The 23,528-nt window shown below is 47.2% G+C and overlaps 6 protein-coding genes across 6 annotated transcripts; 5 read left to right on the forward strand and 1 right to left on the reverse strand.

Annotated features, from left to right (window-relative positions):
- Positions 1-735: 735 nt before the first annotated feature.
- Positions 736-1,013, forward strand: SMAC4_04382 (uncharacterized protein; the record flags this gene model as incomplete). Its single annotated transcript, XM_066090100.1, has 2 exons — positions 736-815; positions 842-1,013. The coding sequence occupies 2 exons, from the start codon at positions 736-738 to the stop codon at positions 1,011-1,013; spliced, it is 252 nt and encodes an 83-aa protein (XP_065946019.1).
- A 1,397-nt stretch (positions 1,014-2,410) lies between these two features.
- Positions 2,411-2,665, forward strand: SMAC4_04383 (uncharacterized protein; the record flags this gene model as incomplete). Its single annotated transcript, XM_003343677.1, has 1 exon — positions 2,411-2,665. The coding sequence occupies one exon, from the start codon at positions 2,411-2,413 to the stop codon at positions 2,663-2,665; it is 255 nt and encodes an 84-aa protein (XP_003343725.1).
- Positions 2,666-9,798: 7,133 nt separating this feature from the next.
- SMAC4_13209 (uncharacterized protein) lies at positions 9,799-10,095 on the forward strand (the record flags this gene model as incomplete). Its single annotated transcript, XM_066091316.1, has 1 exon — positions 9,799-10,095. One exon carries the CDS (start codon positions 9,799-9,801, stop codon positions 10,093-10,095), a length of 297 nt encoding a protein of 98 aa, XP_065946020.1.
- Positions 10,096-10,854: 759 nt separating this feature from the next.
- On the reverse strand, positions 10,855-12,522 carry SMAC4_04384 (uncharacterized protein). Its single transcript, XM_003343678.2, has 4 exons — positions 12,403-12,522; positions 12,092-12,216; positions 11,905-11,997; positions 10,855-11,780 (listed from the first exon to the last, which is right to left on the reverse strand). The coding sequence occupies exons 2-4, from the start codon at positions 12,180-12,182 to the stop codon at positions 11,599-11,601; spliced, it is 366 nt and encodes a 121-aa protein (XP_003343726.1). The 5' UTR covers positions 12,183-12,216; positions 12,403-12,522; the 3' UTR covers positions 10,855-11,598.
- Positions 12,523-12,847: 325 nt separating this feature from the next.
- On the forward strand, positions 12,848-15,457 carry SMAC4_04385 (uncharacterized protein). Its single transcript, XM_066090101.1, has 4 exons — positions 12,848-13,470; positions 13,532-14,214; positions 14,281-14,385; positions 14,457-15,457. The coding sequence occupies exons 1-4, from the start codon at positions 13,103-13,105 to the stop codon at positions 14,834-14,836; spliced, it is 1,536 nt and encodes a 511-aa protein (XP_065946021.1). The 5' UTR covers positions 12,848-13,102; the 3' UTR covers positions 14,837-15,457.
- A 4,846-nt stretch (positions 15,458-20,303) lies between these two features.
- Positions 20,304-23,029, forward strand: SMAC4_04386 (uncharacterized protein). Its single transcript, XM_003343680.2, has 3 exons — positions 20,304-20,944; positions 21,000-21,155; positions 21,245-23,029. Exons 1-3 carry the CDS (start codon positions 20,819-20,821, stop codon positions 21,560-21,562), a joined length of 600 nt encoding a protein of 199 aa, XP_003343728.2. The 5' UTR covers positions 20,304-20,818; the 3' UTR covers positions 21,563-23,029.
- Positions 23,030-23,528: the final 499 nt, after the last annotated feature.

Genomic DNA, 23,528 nt, shown 5'->3' on the forward strand with positions numbered 1-23,528 from the left:
ATAATCCAACCCCGTCCCAATCTCGACGCCAACCCACCTTTCGGACACTGGCATCGGAGACTTCCATTATTCCCCGTTCCCTTTTAGAAAGAGGTAAAAGCATGGAACGCACGAACACTGAGTTCCTCCTTTTGGTTGTCGATCCTTTTTCACCAGCTGAAGCTCACAACAAAGCGGTCTTGACTCCGCTCTGCGCATCTACGACGCATCTATCGCGTCATCTCATGCACACCCGTGCAAGCTAAGTCAACTGTTAATGGGCCGACAATGCAGCTGCAATCTGATTGCCCCTTAGTGTGCATCAAATCTTTTTCTCAATCTTACTCACGGCACTAGTAGTATTCGACGAAGTATCACCCTCCACTGTCGTCGTGACCTGTTGTTTACACCTTGCTAATCGAGGGATCTAGGTTTACCTTCTTCTCGACCACTGCGACTCCCGACTTGATTCCCCTGCCCGTCATCAGAATACCTGGTTTCTATTGACAGACGAGGTCAGAGATGACAAGGACGCCCATCTGATTATGACAATGTCCTTGTTCAGCCTCTTCAACCAAGGATCAAGGACCAGACCACAAGTTCACGCGAGCCAGCAAGCCAGCAAGCCACTTTTGTGACGAACAGCTCTGGCATCACCAGCTATGTATGCAGGTGCTGGGAAGAGGACAAATCGGATTTCTTTCTTCGACACGGATACTTGCATTGGCCTCTTCGTCTCACACCTGGAATTGGACCATGTTCACCAAGCTACTGCTGTGCGACCTGGACCAGCTGTCAGACCTGCTGCACACCAGACCCCAAACCACCACCCGTAAGTCCCGGACATTCCTCTTCCAGAAAGGGACTCATCACCAAACGGCGCCCAGAAAATGTTTGCTACCACCCTCTCGCAATTAACGGAGACACCAGCTTCCCGGTCTGTGGAAACGCCGTCAGCTCGAGCCTTCTCGGAAGATCCCCTGGAACTCCCAGCACACAACTTCACGCAAGTGACGTACAAATCAGAAGCGTAGTCACTTGAGGACACCCAAATCACTTTTGAAAGATTGGCTGCAACATGTTTGTTTGCTCATTTCAGGACATCCTGGCATCCACACCATGGTTCTCGGGCCCAGCGGCTTGTCCACGATCCTCCTAAGCGCCAACCGCAGCGGGCCGGCGGACAGGGCTGTCACCGGGTATGTATACAATGGTTCCGAGTGCTAGCCGTATATACCAATGCAGTTGGTAGACGCGGTGGCCAGACTTTGATCGCGTAAACAGGCAGTCGCAAGAGATACAGGGCAGCCTGGGCGACGTGATTATTCCTATACTGGTGTATATCAGGGTCGATGGGGCTGGAGTACGACTGACGGACCGTATCTTTGCTATGAGCGCTTACTCTTCCACTAATGGTGAAAATTCGCTCGTAATTCTGGTCATCGCTGGCAGGTCTTTACCTCAGATTGCGCAGAGAACCAACGACATGCATCAATCTCCACTGGACACTCGAATCTGAGAACGTATCTCGACATTTCGGGAAGCCGTTTCAACCCCCACGTACCGGACAAATGTTTGTCTTGTACAGCTGCAGGTGCTGACTACTGTTTTGTAAGACACGACTTGCTTCGCTTGCAGTAAATGATACTATGGCCGGCCGGGCTGTCTTCTTGCAACGCGCTATCAATGAACAAACGCCATTGTCGACAAGCCACACCAAGAGCTATGCCGTATTCTCGTGACAGCCAGCTTGACAACAACAAGGCAAAGATATGATCTATCACCCACGGGGCTGGACTTGCTCGATAAACCTTCCTTTCTTCTTTTCTTAATTCAACCACCAACATCACAGATCCTCGATGCCTGGCTGCTCATGACTTGGCATGAGCAACAATTGTTCTGTGACCAAGGAGAATGCGCGCACAAAGATGTTTGTCTCCACGTTCGATATACACTGCGCACGTTGTGCACAAGGCCATGATTACTTCAGTTTTGGTGGCTCGCCAGATTGTCCCAGGTCTGTAGGGAAGGTGTGCTGAATCTGAGTATAAAGGCCTGCCGTGGTGTTCACCTTTGAAACGTTTCGATCAGTTCTATCAGCACACATCATACTTTTACAAGCCAGTAGATTCTCTTAGGGTTCAAGATCTTACATTTACAACATTCTGCCATCAACCAACAACTTCGAGCTCGCAAGCAATCCAGCTTGACCTTGATCATCCCACAACCATCAATCCATACGATCACTTCCAACCCGCTAGAAATCCATACACCAAGTAAACCGAAAACCACTTCTTCTCCCGATACGCCGCCACCAGAACACTCCTCAAGAAACCCAAAACTAACCATTCTTCTAACCAGACAAGTCACTCGACCACCACGACCACGACCACCATCATTACAACCGCTCAACCCCACCCCTGAGACCGAAATGTGCGACTTCGACGAATTCGTCTTCACCTGCGGACACTCCACCTTTGGCCTCAAAGCCTACTGCCACCGCGCCCGAAACGACCCCTACAAGGAATGCCACTACGTTAAGAAGCTCCGGGACGTCTGGGACCAAACTTATCCCTGCAGTGAGTGTGTGAACCAGGCACAAACGGCGGCAGCGGTGCAGGGTATGCATATAGATCCTCAAGGCCAGGGACATGGCCAGCAAGGGCAGGGAGGGCAGGGGTATTAGGGGCAACCGGGGTATCAGGGGCAGTATCAGCAGCAGTATTAGGTTGGTATGGGCGGTTGTCGTTAGTGGTTATACGATAAATGGGGAATTATTGGAGGAAGAGCAAGGGGGTCATGGGAGGTGTTCCTGAGAAAGTTTATTCGTGTTAGATGTTATAATAAGATACCATTTTGGGATGTCACTGTAGGATTACTGGTGAAAGGAAGCTTATATACAAATAGGAACTGTGATATAAAGGTGTTCCAGTATCTGTGCTTACGCTTGGAGTGGGGCTGGGAAAATAGGTGCCTTTCCAGTAAAAAAATATGAATTAAAATAGGCTAAAAAAAGAGAAAAAAAGGAGAGAAAAGAAGGACAAGCCAGGCTCCAACTCCAACAGTCTCACTGTGCAAGACGCCTCCTTCTCTTTTACTGACAATATGCTCTTTTGAGCCTCACGCCACTACCATAGACTAGACTTTCTACAAACCTCCACTCACCAACACTCTCCGCCAACTACCTTATTTACCTACCCAACGAATCGAATCTTCAGAGTGGACGTCACGCCCGCCATACTTACGGTACCTACACTTATTACACAACTTTTTTCGCCTCTCGTCACCGGTCTCAATCATAAAAGAACCAACAAAGTTTTTGATGAATACAAATTGACGCCCGCCATTATATCATGCTAGCTCGATGCCACCATCGATGTGTAGATACCAGAAACGATATTTCCGGAAAAAGTCAACGCCAATATTTGTACATATGAGCCGCCTTTATGTCCCATGATTAAAGAGCAGAATTGAAGTGCTTGTTGGGACATGGCTCGACGCTTGCCATGATGTTGGGATAATGATATATTAGATGTGTAAAAAATTGGAGGTATCACTTTGCCTTGTTTTTGGACAGGTGTTACGATCCAATAAGGGATCACTTATATAAGCAATTAGATAAACCAATTAGAGCCGCGCCGGGCGCCGCAGCTACAGCCAAGGGAGCGCCAGGTGGCCGGGAATGGCCTTACCGGCGCAACGGCGCATACTAAAGGACCAATATATAAAAAAGGTCTCCTAGGCTTTTTAAATACTGGACTCTTCAACAAGCAATAACTATCACAATCTATTAATACCTTTCGGCTACTACTGTGACAGGCTGGGGTGCATATGCCCGGACGGCCAAACCTACAAAAGATAGGACGATGTTCTGCTTGCAAGGCAGAACTCGGAATGCACACTATATAGCCAATGTCAACCTGTGACACTACCTCCCCTTAAAGCGAAGTTATCTTTCAATAATCTTCAAGATAAGGCCCCGGCCCCGGCCCCATTTCCGAGGGCGACAATGTCGCGGAGGATTTATCGCAATGCGACAGCTTATATAGCACTACCTGAAAATGCAACTTCCCGCTAAGTTGGACATTTTCCAATGGGCCGATACGTGGCATTTCGGTACTCTTCGATTTGCATACATGGTCCTCAATTGTCATTGCATTCTTAGGAGCTGTGCTCGACTAAGTGCCGACAAGAGTATCCCAAAATCGCCCTCGAAATTGCCACGGTCGGGAATCGAACCCACCGTTTAAGCAGAACATACTGTGACAGGCTGGGGTGCATATACCCGGACGGCCAAACCTACAAAAGATAGGACGATGTTCTGCTTGCAAGGCAGAACTCGGAATGCACACTATATAGCCAATGTCAACCTGTGACAACTACTATATTACTCGATTGTCCTATATTTCAACAATTACATTCTTATATTTATAACTGTTTGTTATACGTTGCTTATTCTTTAATATATATATTAATATTTGAAGATCTACTACTATACCCAAAGTTTCAAAATTATAAAGATTCTTTTTCCTAATTATTGACCCAATATTATTATTATATTTAGTAATCCGATTGGAAAGAATATTAGAGGATCCGCTGGTCATAGTTACCTGAATACCGCTATTAAATACCCTAACCCCAATATTAAATCTATAATCGGAATCTAAAGTAATAATAATTGCAAAGTTAGCGCCACTAAATTGCATGAACGCAATAAAAGTAAAATTAAAATAACTAACGTTCTTATTGTTACGGATAAAATTATTACCGACGAACTTCGTAATATTATTAATAAATTAAACTCTAAATCTTTTGCTACCAATATTATTTGTAGTAATAATAATTTTCGCACTTTTAAAATAAAATTAATCCGCTTCCTAAATTCCATAGTATTAAGAAAAAGAAGTTTTAAAGCTTCTTAATTTAAACCCGCTCCAACTTTAAAATCTTTAATATCACGAACCCTATTCCATAAATCCTATCCGCTACTTTTTTTTTTTATTAGAAAAGCTTTCAGATAATTCCAACTAATTTAAATCAATTCCTTTAATAGTATTTACGTTAATATATACCCCAAAATTATAAAACTTTTATTAGCTTCAATTATTTTCAAAATTCTATTAATTGAATCAGAAAGAAGCTGAGTGCCGTAGAAGCGCGTGCGCGGTTCGATGGAACCACGCTGCAGTACCATACATGGCCCAGTACGAATGAGAAGTCATCTCCGCACTACCTCTCGAAGGCTATGAGCTCACTTCTGGTGGAAATCAGCAAACAAATAACATGAACGCAACTTTTATAATGATAATTAAGCTAGTGCAAACAATTATAAGAACCATATTTAGGCTTCTAATATTTTAAAAAAGAACCAATAACTTTGCAATTATATTTTACTTAGTATTTACCTCCGCAATTAATTCGTATTACCTGCGCTTTATGTTCTTTTATTAAATATCGACGACTGTAATAAATAGTTAATCGCTTTCTTTAAATACTAAGAATTAAGAATTTATACCAATTCTTAAAACACTATAGAATTTTAACATAAATGACTAATTAAATTGCAATAAGTATTTATCAAAAGAATTAGACTAATTAAATTAATTTGCCAACATTGGATATATGTCACGAACTTATGAGGAACACGGGCCAACCAGGTCGCCGGGGCGGGACCAGCCACAAAAGGCTGGGCAGTGTAACCGTGACCCAGGATGCACAGACAGGGAAGGCTGATCAGTCCTACCAGGATGGTTCACTGATCAGGCAGCTAGTCAAGACAGGGCGCGCAGCTGCTCAAGGTGATCAGAACTGATCACCTCAACCACTGCGCGCAGGCACACCGTAGATAGACCTATGGGGCTCGACAAGAGCATCTGGAGACAGATATCTCGCAGAGGGCGAGCAGGTATAAAGGGACTACGGGAGAACTCAGATTGTCAGATAGTTCGACAGTAGTCAATTGATCATTATCACCGAGACCAGTATCAACACGAGCATACTTGTTGTGAACTCTTTAGCTTCACCGAACGTCTTCTGATAGTGTTTACCTTCAGCTATCCCACTTAGGCAAATCAGACTGCCGTTCGTCACAATATATTAGAATTACTAAACTCAAAGTTTGATAATTTACTTATAATCATACTTAACGCTAATTTTATTGTAAAAGTTATTAATGATATAAAAATATTTTCATTAGTTCTGTTAAGTAATTGAAGGAATTTATTTTCTTTACTCAATTTTTACTATAAAGATTTAAAAAGAAGGTTAGTAAAAAAAAGCGTGGAAGAAAAACCTTTAATTTGAATAAAAAATATCATTAATAATTAAATAGCTAATAATACATTAAATCAGTTGATAATAACAATTTCCACTGAAACCTATACCATAAACTATTAGAGTTTTAGCATATAAAACCAATGTTTATATTATATATTTTCATCGCGCTGGCGGACCACTACATCACTAGGCTATGTTCTAAAAGGATACAAGTAACCGAAGCTGGCAATTCGGTCGCTCAAGTGGTCTTATATAGTTGTGATAGTAGTTGAGAGGCACAACTGCAAGGCTGCCATCACATATACAATTATCTTTAGACCTCCTAAACCGGTAATTACTTCTAAGTTTATTTAAAATAATCTTGTAAAAAAATTCCATAAGTTCATTATCTTTATAATATATACTTATCATAGGGCTAGCTTGTGATATGATTGTACTGCACTGACTGCGCATATGCCATGCCAGAGCTGGTGTCATAGCCCAAAGCCATGCACTCACGCACTGGCTATATGTTATGCAGTCACGTGCAGTCTCACGTGCGCGCGCACGGACTGGCCTGCTGGGCTCTCGCTTATATAGCCAGCCCTCCACGCACACTTCCTTTTCTCTTCCTTGTACAATAACGCATATCTTACTCTACCCTCAACGGTGCCCTCTCGCCCCGTGATAATACTTTTAGTACCTATTTCATAAAATAGAATAAGATTGATACCGGAATCTCTAGACTCCTGGTATCGTTAGTCATACTCTGTATTATAGCTTAGACTAGTCATGACAGCCCGGATTAACTGGGCTGCCATAGAAGCTCTAGTGCCTGCCCAGCTGTTGCCCAGCGCTCGGACCACCTAGCTTGCTGCATTACATATCTACTGCGTGCAGACGGCTGGCTGGAAGCTAGGCTTTTTTCTGAGATAATTTCTCTTTTACCCTTTATTTACACACAATATAACCTCACTCTCGTGACCTCTTGTATTGAGTGTAAATCTCTAGATTCTCGTATCAAAAATCATTTTCTTTAGTGTCACAGCACGTATGTCTCAAGAGCAGTGCGCACGAATTACCTAACGAATGTAATAAATAATTAACTATGGAGAGTAAAAGAGAACAGGAGAAAGTGCGAGTCTGGCTGGCACGACTAAATACAAAAATGGAATAGGAAGTAGGTCCGACAGGTAAATGTAACAAATGAGGCATGTAGGTAATGCAGCCAATTAGGAGGCATAGCGCCAAGCCATAACATTTAGCGTCTTTAGTGTCACGGAATGCACTCGGGTGCCTCTTCCGGGACAAACTATGTAAGACCACTTGAGCGACCGAACTGCCAGCTTCGGTTACTTATATCCTTTTGGAACATGAGCTAGTAGTGTAGTGGTCCGCCAGCGCCGTGACAGTTTCTAGTAATTATTATTTTGGATTATTTAAAAGCACATGATATGTCACAGGTTGACATTGGCTATATAGTATGCATTCCGAGTTCTGCCTTACAAGCAGAACATAGTCCTATCTTTTGTAGGTTTAGCCGTCTGGGCATATGCACCCTAGCCTGTCATACTGACCGAAGCCGCTAATTGACTCAAAACTGTAAAAAATATTATACTTAATTCTTTTATTTAATTAAATTTCCCATTATTTAAAGCCTTATTAGTAAATATATTGCTAATTGTTAGAATATTACCCTTCTCTTTGAAAAAATCCTTTTCACCTTCTATTATACTCTCATCAAATAAAGTATTCTACTTCTTTTATATATAAAGTTTCTACTTATAAAGCCGAACTAGTTTTCTTTAAATTTTAAGTATTTACTTTAGTAGTTTACTTTCTTCCTCTTTAATATAATAAATTTTATAAAGCGTAGTGAATATTAAAGAAGATTAATACAAAATACTACTTTGAATAATAGAAACGCTACTTATATTTATCATTAATATTAATATCGTTTAAATGGCCCTTTTAATAAACGTATTTATATAGGACAATAATTTCAACAGCTTTATAATATAAATACAGTTGTTATGATAGTAAAATAAGTAGGGTATTGTCACAGCGTAACCAGAGGGCACGGTACGATTTGATTATCTTGAGCTAAGAATAAGAAGCTAAAGAGGGAAGAAATATTAAAAAGGAAGGCTTAATGCCAGAGCTGGGTTTTGTATCTAGACTACAGGCAACAACCAGTGACAGCCAAACCCGTGAATAGGATAACCCGATTGAACAGCACCCATGTGAATGGGAGCCTTGATGGCAGGCATGTGACAGCCCAAATAGTGCCAGCTGTCATAGGTATATCGAATATTTATTTACAAACTTTAAGAATATTAGTAAAAGCTTTCGCTGTCGTATTATAACGTAAGAAGCGTTTGGAAGGATAACAAAATATTATAATTATTATTGGAAAGAAAAGGTAAACTTGCTAAATAATAAATAATGAAAAGCGCTAGATTATAAAAAATAGTAAAAGCGAAAATGATGGAAAGGGAAAAGAAGGTTACAACCAACTTTCGTTAGCATTTAAATAAAACAAGTATTATGATAAAACTATATTATAACTTTAAAACAAAAAACTAAAAAAGTGGAGGTATCGTATTATAGTCTAATAAAGAATTATTTATATAAGCAATTAAATAAACCAATTAAAACCGCGCCAGGCGCCAGCACTATAGATTGATAGCGCTGCGGCTACGGCTAAAGGGGCGCTAGGTGGCTGAAAATAGCCTCACTAGCGCAACGGCGCATATTAATAAGCAATAGCTATCATAATCTATCAATACTTTCGACTACTACTCTATTACTCTATTGTCCTATATCCTAGCGATAATACCCCTATACTTGTAACGGTTCGTCACAACAAGGTGATAGTAAGGCGGTTCTTATTGTTTAAAAAAATATCCGCCGCTAGAGCCTTTACATACTTACCTACTTGCCTTTTTATTCACAAGTTGCTAAAGGTAATGCCAATGAGACTGTTAGGAGAAGAACCAACTTACAGTTGCCATGACGTTGCATAGATGCCGCCATAATGTGTGAGAAATTGGAGCATTCACTTTGCCTCATCTGGGCTTTTTACAGAAGGAGCATTGCGCTTCTCAGAGAAGTACCATCATTGGACTTTCTACACACCTGTTCAGCTTTGTTTTTATCGACACCAGAAAATAGGGCCAACGAGCCGAATGTAAAAACAACCAACTAACAACTGCCATGACGTTGGTCAAATGCTGCCATAATGTGTAAAAAGGTGGCAGCATTGTCTCTGCCTCATTGACCAATATGGCGCGAAAGAAAGCATTCCAACAATGCTGGAGAGTTCATCACAGATGAATATAAAAGGTCCTCCTTTGCTGCCAGATTTGGGATGTGTCAGTCACCATCATTAGCATCAATCACCGTTCCAGGAAAGCAAGCAAAGCAAGAGCAACAAGCACCTACCAGAAACGCAAGGTAAGAGTCTTCCCATAGAAAACTCCATCTCGCCCCAAACTAACTTGTCCACATCAACCCAGCTACGCGATACCTATCCACTGCACCTAGCTCAGCAACCCACGAAAAATGTGCGACTTCGACGAGCACGTTTATACTTGCGGCCATTCAACCTTCCGTCTCAAATCATACTGCCACCGCACCCGAAACGACCCCTACAAAGAATGCCATTTCGTTAAGAAGCTCCGGGATGTATGGGATCAGTCGTGGCCGTGCGACGATTGTAAAACACCAGCTCAAAAAGCAGCGGCGGCGGAGGAAGCGAAAGCGATGGCAAATGCGAGGGTGGAAAAAGCAGCGGCGGCGGAAAGAGCAGCGGCTGAAGCGCAGCAGGCACAGCAGGGTGACCATGAGATGAGCGGTTAATCCAACGCCTTGGAGGAGAAAGAGACTAGTCTTGAGGCCTAGAGGATCGAATGCGGAACTCGAAGGGGCCTTGGGTCTGTCATGATGTGTTAGGGGTACGCATCTTGGGGGATTTCATTTGTAGTTCCTTCTGCTGGTCAGTAGGCAAGTGGGAAAGGATATGGTATTTTTGCAGGATTTGGAGGTGATGGGATCGACGGGTGAATGGGGAAACCGAATAGGGGTCACTGGACAGGTCCAGGACCACAATAAATTGAAAAAAAGCCGAGCGTTTTTGTTCCGCCCATTGTTGCGCGACAACCAACATGCCCCTGAGAATTGTGAATGAATGGCACGTAGAAGTGGAAGCAAGGGAGAAGAGTTGAAGGAAATAAGATCTTCCGACTTTGAGGAGACGACGTCAGAAATGGAAGGTGCCAGATCGTTGATACGGCTCCCGTCCTGTGCGACCAGGCCAGGATGAAGACCGGGATGTCACAAACCGCAAATATTTCGACTTTGTGCTTGCTACATGTCAGCCTGCTAGTAGTCTGTTGGCGATTCTGTCGGGGCTTTGTGTGACGTGACTTTTTGTATGGAAAGCTTTGTCAGTGATGTTAGTCGACTTTGACCATTTCATCCATGTGACACGGGGTTGTGAGGTTGCAAGTACAGTACATACAGCGCCACGCTCTGCGTGGGTGCAGCGAGAACCCGTTGGTCGGTCCTACAACTGCTGGATCGACAGGGTGCCGTGTTTAGTCCACTTATGGTTTTTGAAATTGCAAGATCTCAGAGCCGCATTTGGGTTTCTTCGTGAAGGGAACGTTGCGTCGATGAAGGACGGCAATCTTGGAGGGGATTAGAGAAATGAGAAAACAGGCAAGATGAGTACTGTGTTCTTCGCGATTAGTGACATGTGGAAAGACTATATCTGTCTTACTGAAAGACACGAACCAACTGGCCGGAGAATATTTCTACAAGAAAATGCAAGCGTGCAAGATGCGAACAACAATTGGAAGGGAAAGAGACCGGGTGATACACGAAACGCCAAATGGGTACATCTGTAACACACACCAGGTTTTTGACAGCGGGAAGCGTTGCTTGTACCTCTTGTTCCTGGCTCGGCGTGGCACCACGAGACGGGAAGCGGATTTGTTCATGCGAGGACACGCGCGGAATTTGGGGCTCGCGTTGTTCCGCGGCCGTGGCGGAACGGAGAGAAGTGGGATGCGATGCAGGAATTTACTGGATGAGATTGAATACACGAAATGGTAACACAAGGTGAGCAGAGCGAGACATGAAGGACATGCCAGTTTTTGTGTCCAGCGTTGGGATGAGCATTCATGGGTGAGTGATGGCCCGAGTCTTTGCGTGGTTATCGGAGGTAGTTCACAGTTTTGAGCCAGGAGAGCCTGAAGAGGGTATCGAGCTAATATTGCTGGCGAGTGAGAAGATGACACTTGAGAGAAGGACGAATTGAGCAAAACCGAAACATGTATTAATGCGTCCAGACATAAATCCTTACTCCATGTTTGTAGCGCCCTCAACCCTGCCAACTACATTGTAGCGCTTGGAGAAGAAGGTGATCCAGTCGTTGAGAGTCGACTTTTCCTTGTCATCAAGGTCTTGCCAGTCTGGCCTGACATCCTCGGCCTTGGTCGAAGTCTTGCCGAGAGCGCGCGAGGCGTCCTTGCCAGCGAACACTGGAGCACGACAGGTATCAGCCATGAGCCAGCAATGATGGTGTTTGCCTTTGCCGCAGAGAAATGTCGTGATGAGGTGGCACCAAAACCTCAAAAGGGGAAGAGAAAAGACGTTAAAACTTACCGTGATAAGAGCCTCCAGGCTGGTACGCCTTGTTGCCTGTTACGTCGTAGACGATACCCTTGATGGCAACATAGCACTTTTCGCCATCAGCACCTGAGATGAAGATTGTTGTGAGTGTCATTTTCTACAGAAGAAAGGCTGTGAAGAGAACTTCTATGGCCGGGGTGATGAGTGTAAGTAGTCTTACCGTTCGCCTTGGCCAACTCCTCAACGGAAATGGGATCGTCCTTGGGAGGGTTCAGCTGAACAGGAACCTTAGGCTCAAACTTTCCAGACATTGTGAGGATGTAATGGTGAAATGGTCGTTACTGCCTGGTCATCTCTTCGTTAGCGCCATGTCTCATAAAACGACGTCTCTTGCAATCATTCACAAGGCAGGAGTCAACTGGATGACATGATAGTAATCTCCAGGTCATGCATGCACAGAGCAGGAACAGGTAACTGGCATGATTGCCCCGAGCTGTTTCATGCCATCCGGAAATTTCAAGTGGGCCGTACCTGTGAAAGAATGGATGCAGATTTTGAAGAAACGGCAAGAGCTGGACGAGTGTCTGTGACGCTGGTGTTGAGTCTTGGAAAGAGCAATCTGAATCTCACTCGCACGCAATTCTTTGGTGACGGCGTCAACTAAACTCGGCCACAAGCGCCAAGCCTGGGACACCGCGGGCGGACCGGGGGGGTTCGTCAACCTCGGAACGGCAACGGCAGGAACGAGCAGGCAGGGACAGGGGTTGGAGAATGACTTGCAGTTGGCGACGGCTGTTGGAGAAGGTGGACCCCCCTGAACCCCCCCACTGCCGCACTGCGGGGGAAAGTCCACAGCAGTCCGCCAAAGTCGCCAAGCTTCCAGTTGTCGTCCCTAGGACGAGCTTGGACTGGCTGGGATTAGCTCCCCAAAGCTTCAAACGACATCCATCTTTTTCAACGTCACCTCAGAAAAGACGACGTCCAACATCTCGACCAATCTGCGGATGAGGATTTTGGATTGCTCCAAGCGACCTCTCAATTTCTCTGGTTGCCATCTTGTACTTGGTTGATACTTCAATTGACATTTTCAGAGCTCCATTGAGCTTCTCATCCCCCATTTTGAATATCGCTGCTCCAGTCAGCGCCCAAGGAACTCGACTACTCGAGGACACCCACTGCCCCTGTCACAGCACGCCTCCCGTCTCTACCTTACCTTTGGAGAACCGCGACCATGTCCCTCGCACGTCTTTCCGCTTCTGGATCCCTTCGCGGTACACCATCTGGATCTCCTCTTCTCCTCCGTCTTGAGCTCATCAGGCGCGGCCAAATACACAATGTTCGCCCTCTCGTCGCCCATCGCTCCGTGACTTCTCCACAATGTCGGTCCCTTCAAACAACATCGAGGACGTTGGTAGACAAGAACAACACCAACAAGAAGTTCTCGCCTCAGCCTCAGCCCGTTCCCCTTTCGCAGATCCCTCGTCTCATACTTGGGGCTGCTATGGAGAACCTCCGTGGTCTCAAGAGGAATTTTCGAAATGGTACCTTCAAGACTATGCTACGTCAAAACCCCGAAGAGCTAGTGTTTGCTCTTGTCTTGTACGTATATACAATGAGCCTCCCAGCGGGGTACTCCTCAAAGATGCTAACAGCCATTCAGGCTTGCTGCACTTGCTGTTGTCATGGTGTATATTATTCGCCTTTACTTCACCTACTTCTACTCGGAGCAGTTCACCAAATACCCCCCTCCTGTTGCCAAAGCTCTGCGCCGGGCATTGTACTACAGCAACTACCACCCCGATCAGCAGATGGCCCTCAAGTACTGGAAGCAGGCTCTTGAGCTGTGCGATGAACTTCACCTCGATAATTTCTCTGATGATGTCATGGGCATCAAGATTGAGCTTGCAGCCTGGCTCGAGAAGATTGGGAGCTACGAGAACGCGGTCAAGGTGCTGGAGAATCTCTCGGGCGACTGCAGGCGTTGGGTTGACCTCATGGAGAAGAACGTCAAGGATGGAGGAAAGATTCCACCATCGCTACTACCTCCTGTGGCACCCCAGGATCCAGCTGGCCAGTCTCCCGCCGCCAAAAAGCCCGAGCAGGAGGAAATTCCTGAGACGATTTGGGGAAGACGGACGCGCATTTTGGGCAAGTCTGTCGGAATCAATGTCAAACTTGCCAACCTCTACTCCTTCTATCTCGCTAGGCCGGAGGAGGCTCACGAACGCTTGATCTGGTCCGTCGAAACCGCGCTCAACGAGCTCCGTAGACGGACTGTCGAGGGACTTAAAGAGGGAGAAGGCAAGTGGATGAGTTCGGAGGAAATCGGCGGTGCCTTGGAATGTGAGTGTTCCCAATTGTTCGCATGTTCTCTCTCGATCCATAATCCGCTAACGTCGAATCTTGCAGCCCTGGGGCACAGCTACGAGACCAAGTCGCAGTTTCATCTGGCCCTGCCGCTCTTTTTCCAGGCTCTTCGGTTGTCTCAACACCAATGCCACAGCGCCACTATCAGTAAGTTTCCACACGCACATTATCATCGTTCGCGGATGTTCGTGGAAAGCCAGACTAACAACGTCTTTCAGTGAACAACATCGCCATTTGCTTTGCGCAGCATCCTATTATGCCAGCTGGTCAAAGTCAAGTCGATACCCTGATGGGCGAAGAAGTGGCTTCCGCAACACCTGCCCAGAAAAGAACCGCCTATCTCGAGGCAGCAAAGCGCTGGGCAAAGAACGCTCGACAACACGCGAATGAGCCAAAGGGCGATGAGCGGACGCCCGAATGCGATCAGGCTTGCGCTACCTCGTTGTGCAACCTTGCCAGCATTGCACGCTTGACCGGCAATGTCATTGAGGCTCGTCGGTTGTTCGAAAAGGCAATTGAGATGAGCAGAAGCCTCGAGTTTGAGGAGGGCGTGAACCAAGCCGAGGATGGCTTGCAGGCGCTGTCCAAGTCGTCGTAGCGGAGCTGCGGTCCCAGTGTGCCTCTTTTCCACTGTTACATGGGATTAGCGGCTTTGCCAGCTCGGTAATATCAAGGAACGAACTTACATCGCAAACGTTGACGCCTGATATCCCGTGGAGAAACCTATAACATCACATTTTCACGGTACCCGAACCCACCTTCTGGCTAGGATAATTCGATTCGAAGAGGCTTGCGATACTGGCGTATCCGTTACGCCGAGTTCAGAGACGCCCATTCCATCAACGACCAGGTTGCTGTGGTGCTGGAGTAGGGGCTTCGGCTCTCACCTCAAAACCGTTCATGGCGAAGTTGTCTGGCGAGCCACCCGCTGTCGCTAGCCAAGAATCAATGATCTTTTCGATGCCCCATTCTTCGAAATTGTTAGCTTCACCGCTCTATTCCTAGGGCGCAAGCCAGTTCACATGTTGGGCTGTGGGTAGGGTGGGATCAGTGGCGTCTTCCGGATGCAGCTCTCCCATGGTGGGGAATTCCTCGGGGATAGAAGCTAGCACACATGAGGTGTGCGTGCCGAAGCTTTGAGCGTATGACCCCAGTGTCGCTCACCATGTACCAGTTGACGAATTCGAAAAGGCAAATCATCAAACTCGTCCGTTCTGTGTCCAAACATCGGAGTTGCTCGTTGATCGGATATTTGCACGACGAACTGTGAAAGTGATGGATGCCTCAAAACATTCGCCATGCTATCTCTGCGCCCTTTCAAGCTCGCAATCGTGATTGCAACTTGCTTTTCGACACAGTTACGCTTAAAGGAACATCGTCACAAGCTCTGATCGTATTTGGCTTTTCGAAGTGCCAAGAGCAGCCCGCATGATATGATATGTGTGACATCGGCAGTCTCTCCAACCCTCGATGATTCCATCCCGAATATCCGCTTGCTGGTGGTTCTCTCTTCTTTCCGTCCATTGGACGGACATCTAGACTTCTCCCGAAGCGTTGGTCACATCCCCTCCAATGCGACGACTGTCTCACCCTGATCCAACAGGGACGACTCCTTCAAAAATCGATCGCAGTCATGTGAAGTGCCTGAGAAGATAGGTTGCCATTACTGGCACATCATCGAACTCGAATTACGCAACATGCCCGGAATTCGGAAAGATTGGATTCTCTGCGTCTATCGGCGGGCCCAGACGGTTTGAAAGACCCCAATGCTGCGTCGACTTGTCGTTGGCTTGCGCCGTTAGAGTACCTTGGCCGATCAGTTCCGGAGTAGAGGGTCAACGTACAGACCATCCCACCATATCCTGAGACCAAAAGCTTGCAAAGCTTGTCCATTGGATTTCAGCACCTCTTTGGACCGGAGCCTCCAAAAAGAATATACCCAACCCTACGGAAGCCATGCTTCCAGGCAGGAACCTTCGTGGTACCCGGCAAGATAAAGAGCCGTAATAGACATCAAGAGAGTCGGCAGGCTGGGTATTGTTTCATGCAGTTGGATCACGGCATGCTTGTCTTTCACTCAAGCTTAAAATTAAGACTCTCAGTTGGTCCTCTAGCTGCAAGTCCGGCGATTCCCGGGCCTTATCGGCATCGATTGCTATTGCGATATATCACCAGGGCCGTACGTCAAGGGTCCTTCTCTTTTTAAGGAACACGTCGCCGTACCAATCATTCAGCAGGCTGAAGCCACCCTTTCTTGTTGTCAAGTATCAGATCTTAAATACGACGGATAAAGTTTAGGCAGCCAGTTTTCTTCCTAGCCAAGTGGTTCAACAGGATCCTCAGACACGGAGCTTCCTGATCGAACGGACCATATACCTTGCATTAAGTGCATACACACCATTGTTCCAATCCGATCAGAACGTTTCTCGCTTAGGAGCCATCGTCATATCCAGTTGTTCAATTCGCTTACATCTAACATTGTACGCTGTGCAATATCCTGCTTGAATCCAACGCCATAACCTAAACGCGCCACGATACCCGAGAAGCGCACTTTGACAAAGAAAGAAGCTACCTCACTCACAACACTCCTCTTTCAGTACCCTACAAGCTGAGCCAATAACCAATCACACCGGACTCGGACGGAAAGCAGCGACTCCATGCTGGTCCAACCCTGTATGTCAATATCGTTGGCCTCAGACCTGGATGTCATTACTCCCCCATATCACTGAGCGTACTTTTTTTTTTTCCGAATGTGAAAACAAGACCCAGACATCCTCTCGGTGACTCACCACTCACGAAGAGCACTGTGCTACCTACGTTACACGGGCCGCCGAGTGCCATGATTGCGGACAACCTCACCCCGTTTTATGGACGAGGCGGAGGCTCATTGATGCATGGAAATACTAGCTACATTTGATAATATCCTAAGATCCCGCAAACTCATCCCACATTCAGTTAGGCGTTGCAGCCCACTGAAGCAGTCGAACGTTAGGCAGCAGCATTCTTATCAACCTGTTTGGGAGCAGCAGCCAGATCGACCTTTCAGATGGCCTACCTGACATCGTCCATTGTCGGCTTTCACTCGGCCAAAACAGTCGATTAGACACAGTCTGACCTCACCCAATATCGTGCTAGATACATGATTAACCGACCATTCAAGAACAAGAACGACCCTCTCCATTCGATGAGGAAGAGCGGTTTCTCCCAATGCTTCTGGGAGTCTAACGGTCACGTCCACGTTTCTCCTCTTGTTGAAGCCCAGTCCTCAACTCACCCCTCGGGCATACCGAGAGGACTAGTAGCTCTTGGCATTTCAGCTCAAAAACAACGCAGCAAAGGTACATCGAAATATTCTAATGTATACCTACAACCACACGGCCATGACGGCCTAAGATCTGCCGCTCGGCTGCCGCCGCAGAGATGAGGATAACACATGGCCGCCCACCTCTGCCGCAGTGTCGTCCTTTAAGTGGAGGGGTGAGACGGAAAATCAACAGAATTGGCGAATAGAATTACAGAGAATAAGGCTGCCTGAGATGGGGTCGTCGGTGGCTCTTAGGGGCGCCCACACCCCATGTTCTTAGCGTGTCCAGGGCTAGGTTTCCCGCCGCGGATGCCGCTAAACCACAGGGGCACAAAGACGTTGATGCAGTTACGAACTCTCCAGACCTTCGAGCTGGGTTCTTCTTCTACGAAACTTCCCACACCACCTTTCAGGGTTGGGATATCTAACGCTGATTAAATCACCACAGGACTTTGTCCTTCAGGGGAACTCTACGTGGTGTTCTCGGTGACTGAGGGGTTTTCGTCTGAAAGGTCTCTGGTGTACTAGCCTTGTCTGCTATGGAGGGGCTGCGCCTGGTATTTGACCCGAGCAAGAACCTACCATAGGTCTAGAGCTGAAGTCTATGGCCAAGTTGCGGGTGTCTCAAGGCACATCGCCCACCGATATGCATACCGCCAGAAACGAAATGACACCCTCCAGCATTCCTAGTGTTGTATCTAGGCGAATTTGGGTTATCAAGCCGACTGCATCTGGATTGCTTCGAGAGGCGAGAATACGGGACTCTTTGACGACTAAGCAGATTTATTTCTAGAAATCGTCTTGGTCAGCATAGGACGTGACCAGATACCCTGGACTGGGCAATGGCAACCAACTGTTCATTCTCGCCCAAACGACCATCCGGTAATGCTATTGCTGCGTACTACCACATGATGCTGCACCACAGCCGGGAGGTACCGAAGACTCTTGCTTGTCATTGGATCACTCTAGGAGAAGACGGTACGGAAGTGCCATTTGACACACTGGTAATATGAGATCACACATATTTATCACGCAGAGAGGCACAGGAAACGTTACCGCTTTCCCTTAGCATGATCTCCTTGCTCTGTTTTCAATACGCCTGGGAAGCGTCGCCGCTGTAGGGCTGAAGCTGTGGGGCAGCTAGTACCACGACAATTCCCTGAGCAAAATTTCCTCGACCGGACATGTCTACCATCAGCAAGACACATCTGCATCGATCCACACCCATGACAAACCGGCTTTGCCACAGTTTTGCCCAAATTCCAAGGTCGACTTATCATACGGACGTTACGAACTTCCTTTCTGATCATGAAGTCAGCGAGACGCCCGGCTGCTTGGTGCTGAATTATGGAGGCGATGAAATGGAGAAGACGCCTCGGGGTCGAGACAGAAACTCCCATCGACACATGCCTGATACCCGTAAACCGTATCTACAGCGAACTTCAGTGAAGGCAATACCAAAGAGCCCCACCACACCTACCTGGAGGAGCTACCCAATGGTCTCACACCATTCTAGGTACACAGTGTCCGCATTTGCTTCATTAGGTGCAACTTCAGCCACTTCTTGTGTGGACTTGGCACTGCTTAAAGAAGCGGAGGGTAGTTCAAAGGAAGGCTCAGTGGGGAGCCATAAGCCCATTGAATGGTTCACTAATCGTATCCTTTGCGCCATCACCGTTCAAATCCCGGCCTTACCTCATCCCAGTAAATCGGGGTCCTTGGTTGAAGGAAGAATTCAGTTGCCTAGGCTCCTGTACCCATCTAGCGATGTGGGCGTGTGGTACAGCAGAGAGAGGCTCAAACTGGCCATCTTCGGCAGGGCCGTACGGCAGCGGGGCATATATCAGGTTTGGCGATGTTGAAAATTCATCCAGTGTTGCTATTTAACCGGGATGACTAAAGACAACCTTTTCATGCTCAAGGCTACCTCTCAACGTCACGTTTTAGCTTCCGGATAGGGAAAGGAAGAAGCTTAACACTTGCCAGATCTCGCTTAGGGTATCTTGCACTCTTCTTGGAGTTCTTGGGTTGGGCGAGCTGGCCACCCCAAGCCGGACGACGGCTAGGACCGACAAAGATACATCTAGATACGATCCTCCAACGGAAGCTTCTTGGCTCAGAAACTCAGGGGCATGGGGTCCATATCCTAGTCCGGCACGGGCTTGTACGCTGCAAGGAGGCCGTATGAGATCCATAGGGCTATGTCACGAACGACTAGCGCACATCTACATACAGTAGCTCATCTCACATCCCCGAGACCAGACAGTACTAGTCTTAGCATGTCATATGGAAGCGACAGTTTCCACAAAGGATTGGCGACTTTATAACGGGTTATCGACACCCCGTTTTGCCTTTCTGGTCGGCGACACAAGACAGACCCCGACCACCGGCGCATGATCGGATCCCTACTATTGCACTCACATCAGGTCTATTACTTCGTGGAAGAAATAGGATAGTTCTTGACAAAGAAAGGTCACTAGAGAGCGTATAATTCTGGCACTGTCAAGCAATCGACAAGTGGCTGTGGTGCACGATACTGTGGCATCGAGCCCTTCAGTAGTCCGTACCATGTCCTCTTAGAAGCTAGCATGCCGATACCCATGACCCGTGTGTACACGGCCTGCTGTCAGAAAGGAAAATGAAGCCCTTCCTATACCAAACCCACATGTTTATGGCACTTGAGAGGTCTTTGTATACCGCAGTCGTGTACATGCGAGTTCCCTCCTTTTACCCCTGTCAGCCCTCTTTCATATTGGCGTTACACGGAAAAGCTACCCACCTGCATATTGGCATGCAGATGTGCGCACCGAATGATCTCCGACTTGGACCAAAACACCCAGTTATGGTCTTTTACTTGGGATAATTGCGGACTGCTTCTCAGGATCTACTCAAAAGCCAGACTAGTGGGTTGCCTGGAGACATTGCAAGGCGAGATGGCTGGGCCACACGGCCTTGCATCGCTGTCACTGCTTTCAACGGGGCCATCTGCATGGGTAATTGGCTGCCAGGCACAGCTAGGGGGAGTAAAATAAACCTCCCCCCTCCGGATGTTTATATAATAACGGGGCCCTTTGGAATTCCGCATGGCAGACGAGTCTTGAGATCCTCACACATCAGGCCTCAATATCCTCCTTGCCTGCAGCAGCAGCTCAACACTTAAGCCCGCTTCTATCTGTTTTAACCAGCTCCGGAAGCATATCCCGAGCGTCCTCCACCGTCCTCTACACGTCAACAACTTCGCAACAATACCCTCACACAAGTCAGCAGTATCCTGTTATGGAGGACTTCAACCACTTCGTCGATATGCCGACCTCTGAGAGCTCTGTTCGGTACATGTACGCGGAATCAGATCAGTATCTGGACGCACACTCTTCGGGATCGCAAAGCTCAGGCAACTCACCAGTAAGTCTTGACGACGCCCATTTGAGTTTCTGGAAAACTAACCATGGCCTGGCAGTATAACATGGCTTCTCTCATGGATCCGAATGTGTGTTCCGGAATTTATCAAGGTCTGGAGTCGGAGGATGAGTCGTCGCAGCAACCGCCACAAGAACAAAAGCCCAAGAGGAAACGAGAGAACCGGTATAAGAATGCCCCTCCGTCTGTCCTATCGGTATGTGATAAATCCTGTATTTTCCCGGTCATATCTGTATGGACGAACCATAGCTGTAAGGACAAAACTAACCCATCGGCCACGAACAGCGTCGAAGAGCCCAAAACCGTGCTTCCCAGAGAGCTTATCGCGAACGCAAGGACCAGAGGATAAAAGACCTCGAGCAGATGCTCAACGAGGCCAAACAACACAACAATGCCCTTGGTCAGGCTTACGCTGCACTCCAGGCAGAATATGAGGCACTCAAAGCTTCTCAGTTCAAGGATGTTGGCTATACAACCGCCAGCAACCTGAGCTACCAACATCCGCCGATGCCAACGACAAGTACAGAAATGAGCAGTACAGGCTTTGATCTGGACTTGTACGCGTACCCTGAGCTGAGCGCCAACGGTGGATATCATATGTGAGGATAACCAAAGGGCATATATCACGCCCACACATCCCATTTTGATGGCTTATTTGGGCGTATCTCACATGACCATGGTATTGGAGCCAAGAGTGATGGCAGGAAAGGAAGATGAGGAAAGATATTGGGGTAGCACCAAACGAAAAGACGAAGGGAACGAATCCGCGGTCGGGAGCTCCCGGTGATTTATCCGCGCACCGAACACATTGACGCCCACTTGCTGCGGGGCTGGCCGAACGAGAACATACAAGGACAGCACACATCCACATCCATCCGAAGTCATCCATCGGTTGAGGCTAGGACTGCCCATCAGGAGGGAGTTCAGAAGCTTAGTTGTCTCGGCGCATTCTTGCTTTTCCTATGGTGGGGTATCATGGTCACAGACAGCAGCACATATCCCCTCCGCCCCTTCATCATGTTCGGTCCCACGGAGTATCATTCCGGTCGAAGATCGGGAAGGCTCTCGTGTTACGGTCGCTGTGATAACTGGTTCCGGTATAGCTTCGCTTGCAGATCGGATTGGATGGGTGTGGTGTTGCGACACATCACGACAAACGTCACCCACGAGAACTTATCAAAGGTACTTGCTTGCCTATCTGCCCTGTCCGTTAGGAGCGGCGGGGACAGTTTGGTGCCGTCGGGTACAACCGACACTACCAATCAAGGAAGAAGTTGCTAGAGGGGAGCAGTAGGTTATCAAGGTAGCGATCGGTCATCATTTCAGTGCTTCGACACTACCACGACTCGCCAGCAAGAGCATAGTACATCTATGTCTAAACTGTTGGCTCAACATCGGTGACCAAACCGGCAATCAGGCCATTCACATTCCTGAGAAGCTTGCACGAAAGTTGGCTTGAATTGGCTGGTTTGTTGTGGAGGAGTGACAATTGTCACTACCAAACACGAACCGACCTTACTATTCAGCCCCCGACCCCGCCGTGCAGCTGGCTGGCCCCCTGATTCTGGCTCTGGCTGCAACCTTATTCCAACACCCTCAGCAACCGAACCGGTTCACCAACAAAGTCACAGGCATTCGATTATATCAGCCGTCTGTCCTACGTAGGGTTCCATTTACTCACGCATCCACCACCCTTGTCTACCTACAGACACCACAACCACACCACACAACACCGAGCCGGGCCCGTACCGGCAAAACGGAAACGCGAGGAAGAGTGGAGTGGAGGGGAGTGAGACCGGTGTTTGGTGATACTGTTTCTCGGGTCTTTCTCTTTTCTGAACTGAACCACCTGACACCCGACATCTCGCTACCGTTCCGTCCCATGAGGACGGCATGCAAATGGGCGGCACGGACTTGTTCTTTGGGACGGGTCTTGCACTTTATTTTCCTTGACAGCTTGTTGACACATGCCTTGGGCACGGCATGAGATGACATAAGATGACTTAAGGACGACTGATGAATTGATTGATGAAGGGTTATGTAAGAATACGTACTATTTTTTTTTTTTTTTTTTTTTTTGGGGGGGGGGGGGGGGGGGCTTGGGTATTGGTTTGGTTGCGTACTTGGGCACTTGGGCACTGGTATAAATATGGAAAAAGGGAAAAGTAAATGGTGGGAGGCTGGCTATCTGACTTTGGGTTCCTTTGCGGAGCCTGGTTGGTTGGGTCTTTGATCTTTAGGAGTTTGGAGCGTTGAAGATCGTTTTGGTTTCGGGTTTTGGATTTTGGCTTTTGGCTTTTGGCTTTTCGTGTTTAGCGTAGGCAGTGGGTTGGGTATGAGATATGGAGTGTGATGACGAGAATGAAAATGAGATAAAGAGTTTCGACAACTTCGCTTGCTTATAACTTGGTGCTCTGCGCTTTGAGCTGGGAGTAGAAGTATTTTTGTTCTTTCCACTGGATACAAGATCAGGGGTTTCTTTAATTTTGTCAAGAGACTGTGGCTCATCCAACCTGCACCAAGAGACTATGTTTAATGTCTCCCACGCACTCAAGGAGAACATTTCCAG

This window comes from Sordaria macrospora, chromosome 2, assembly GCF_033870435.1.
Source record: "Sordaria macrospora chromosome 2, complete sequence".
Classification (NCBI taxonomy): Eukaryota; Fungi; Ascomycota; class Sordariomycetes; order Sordariales; family Sordariaceae; genus Sordaria; species Sordaria macrospora.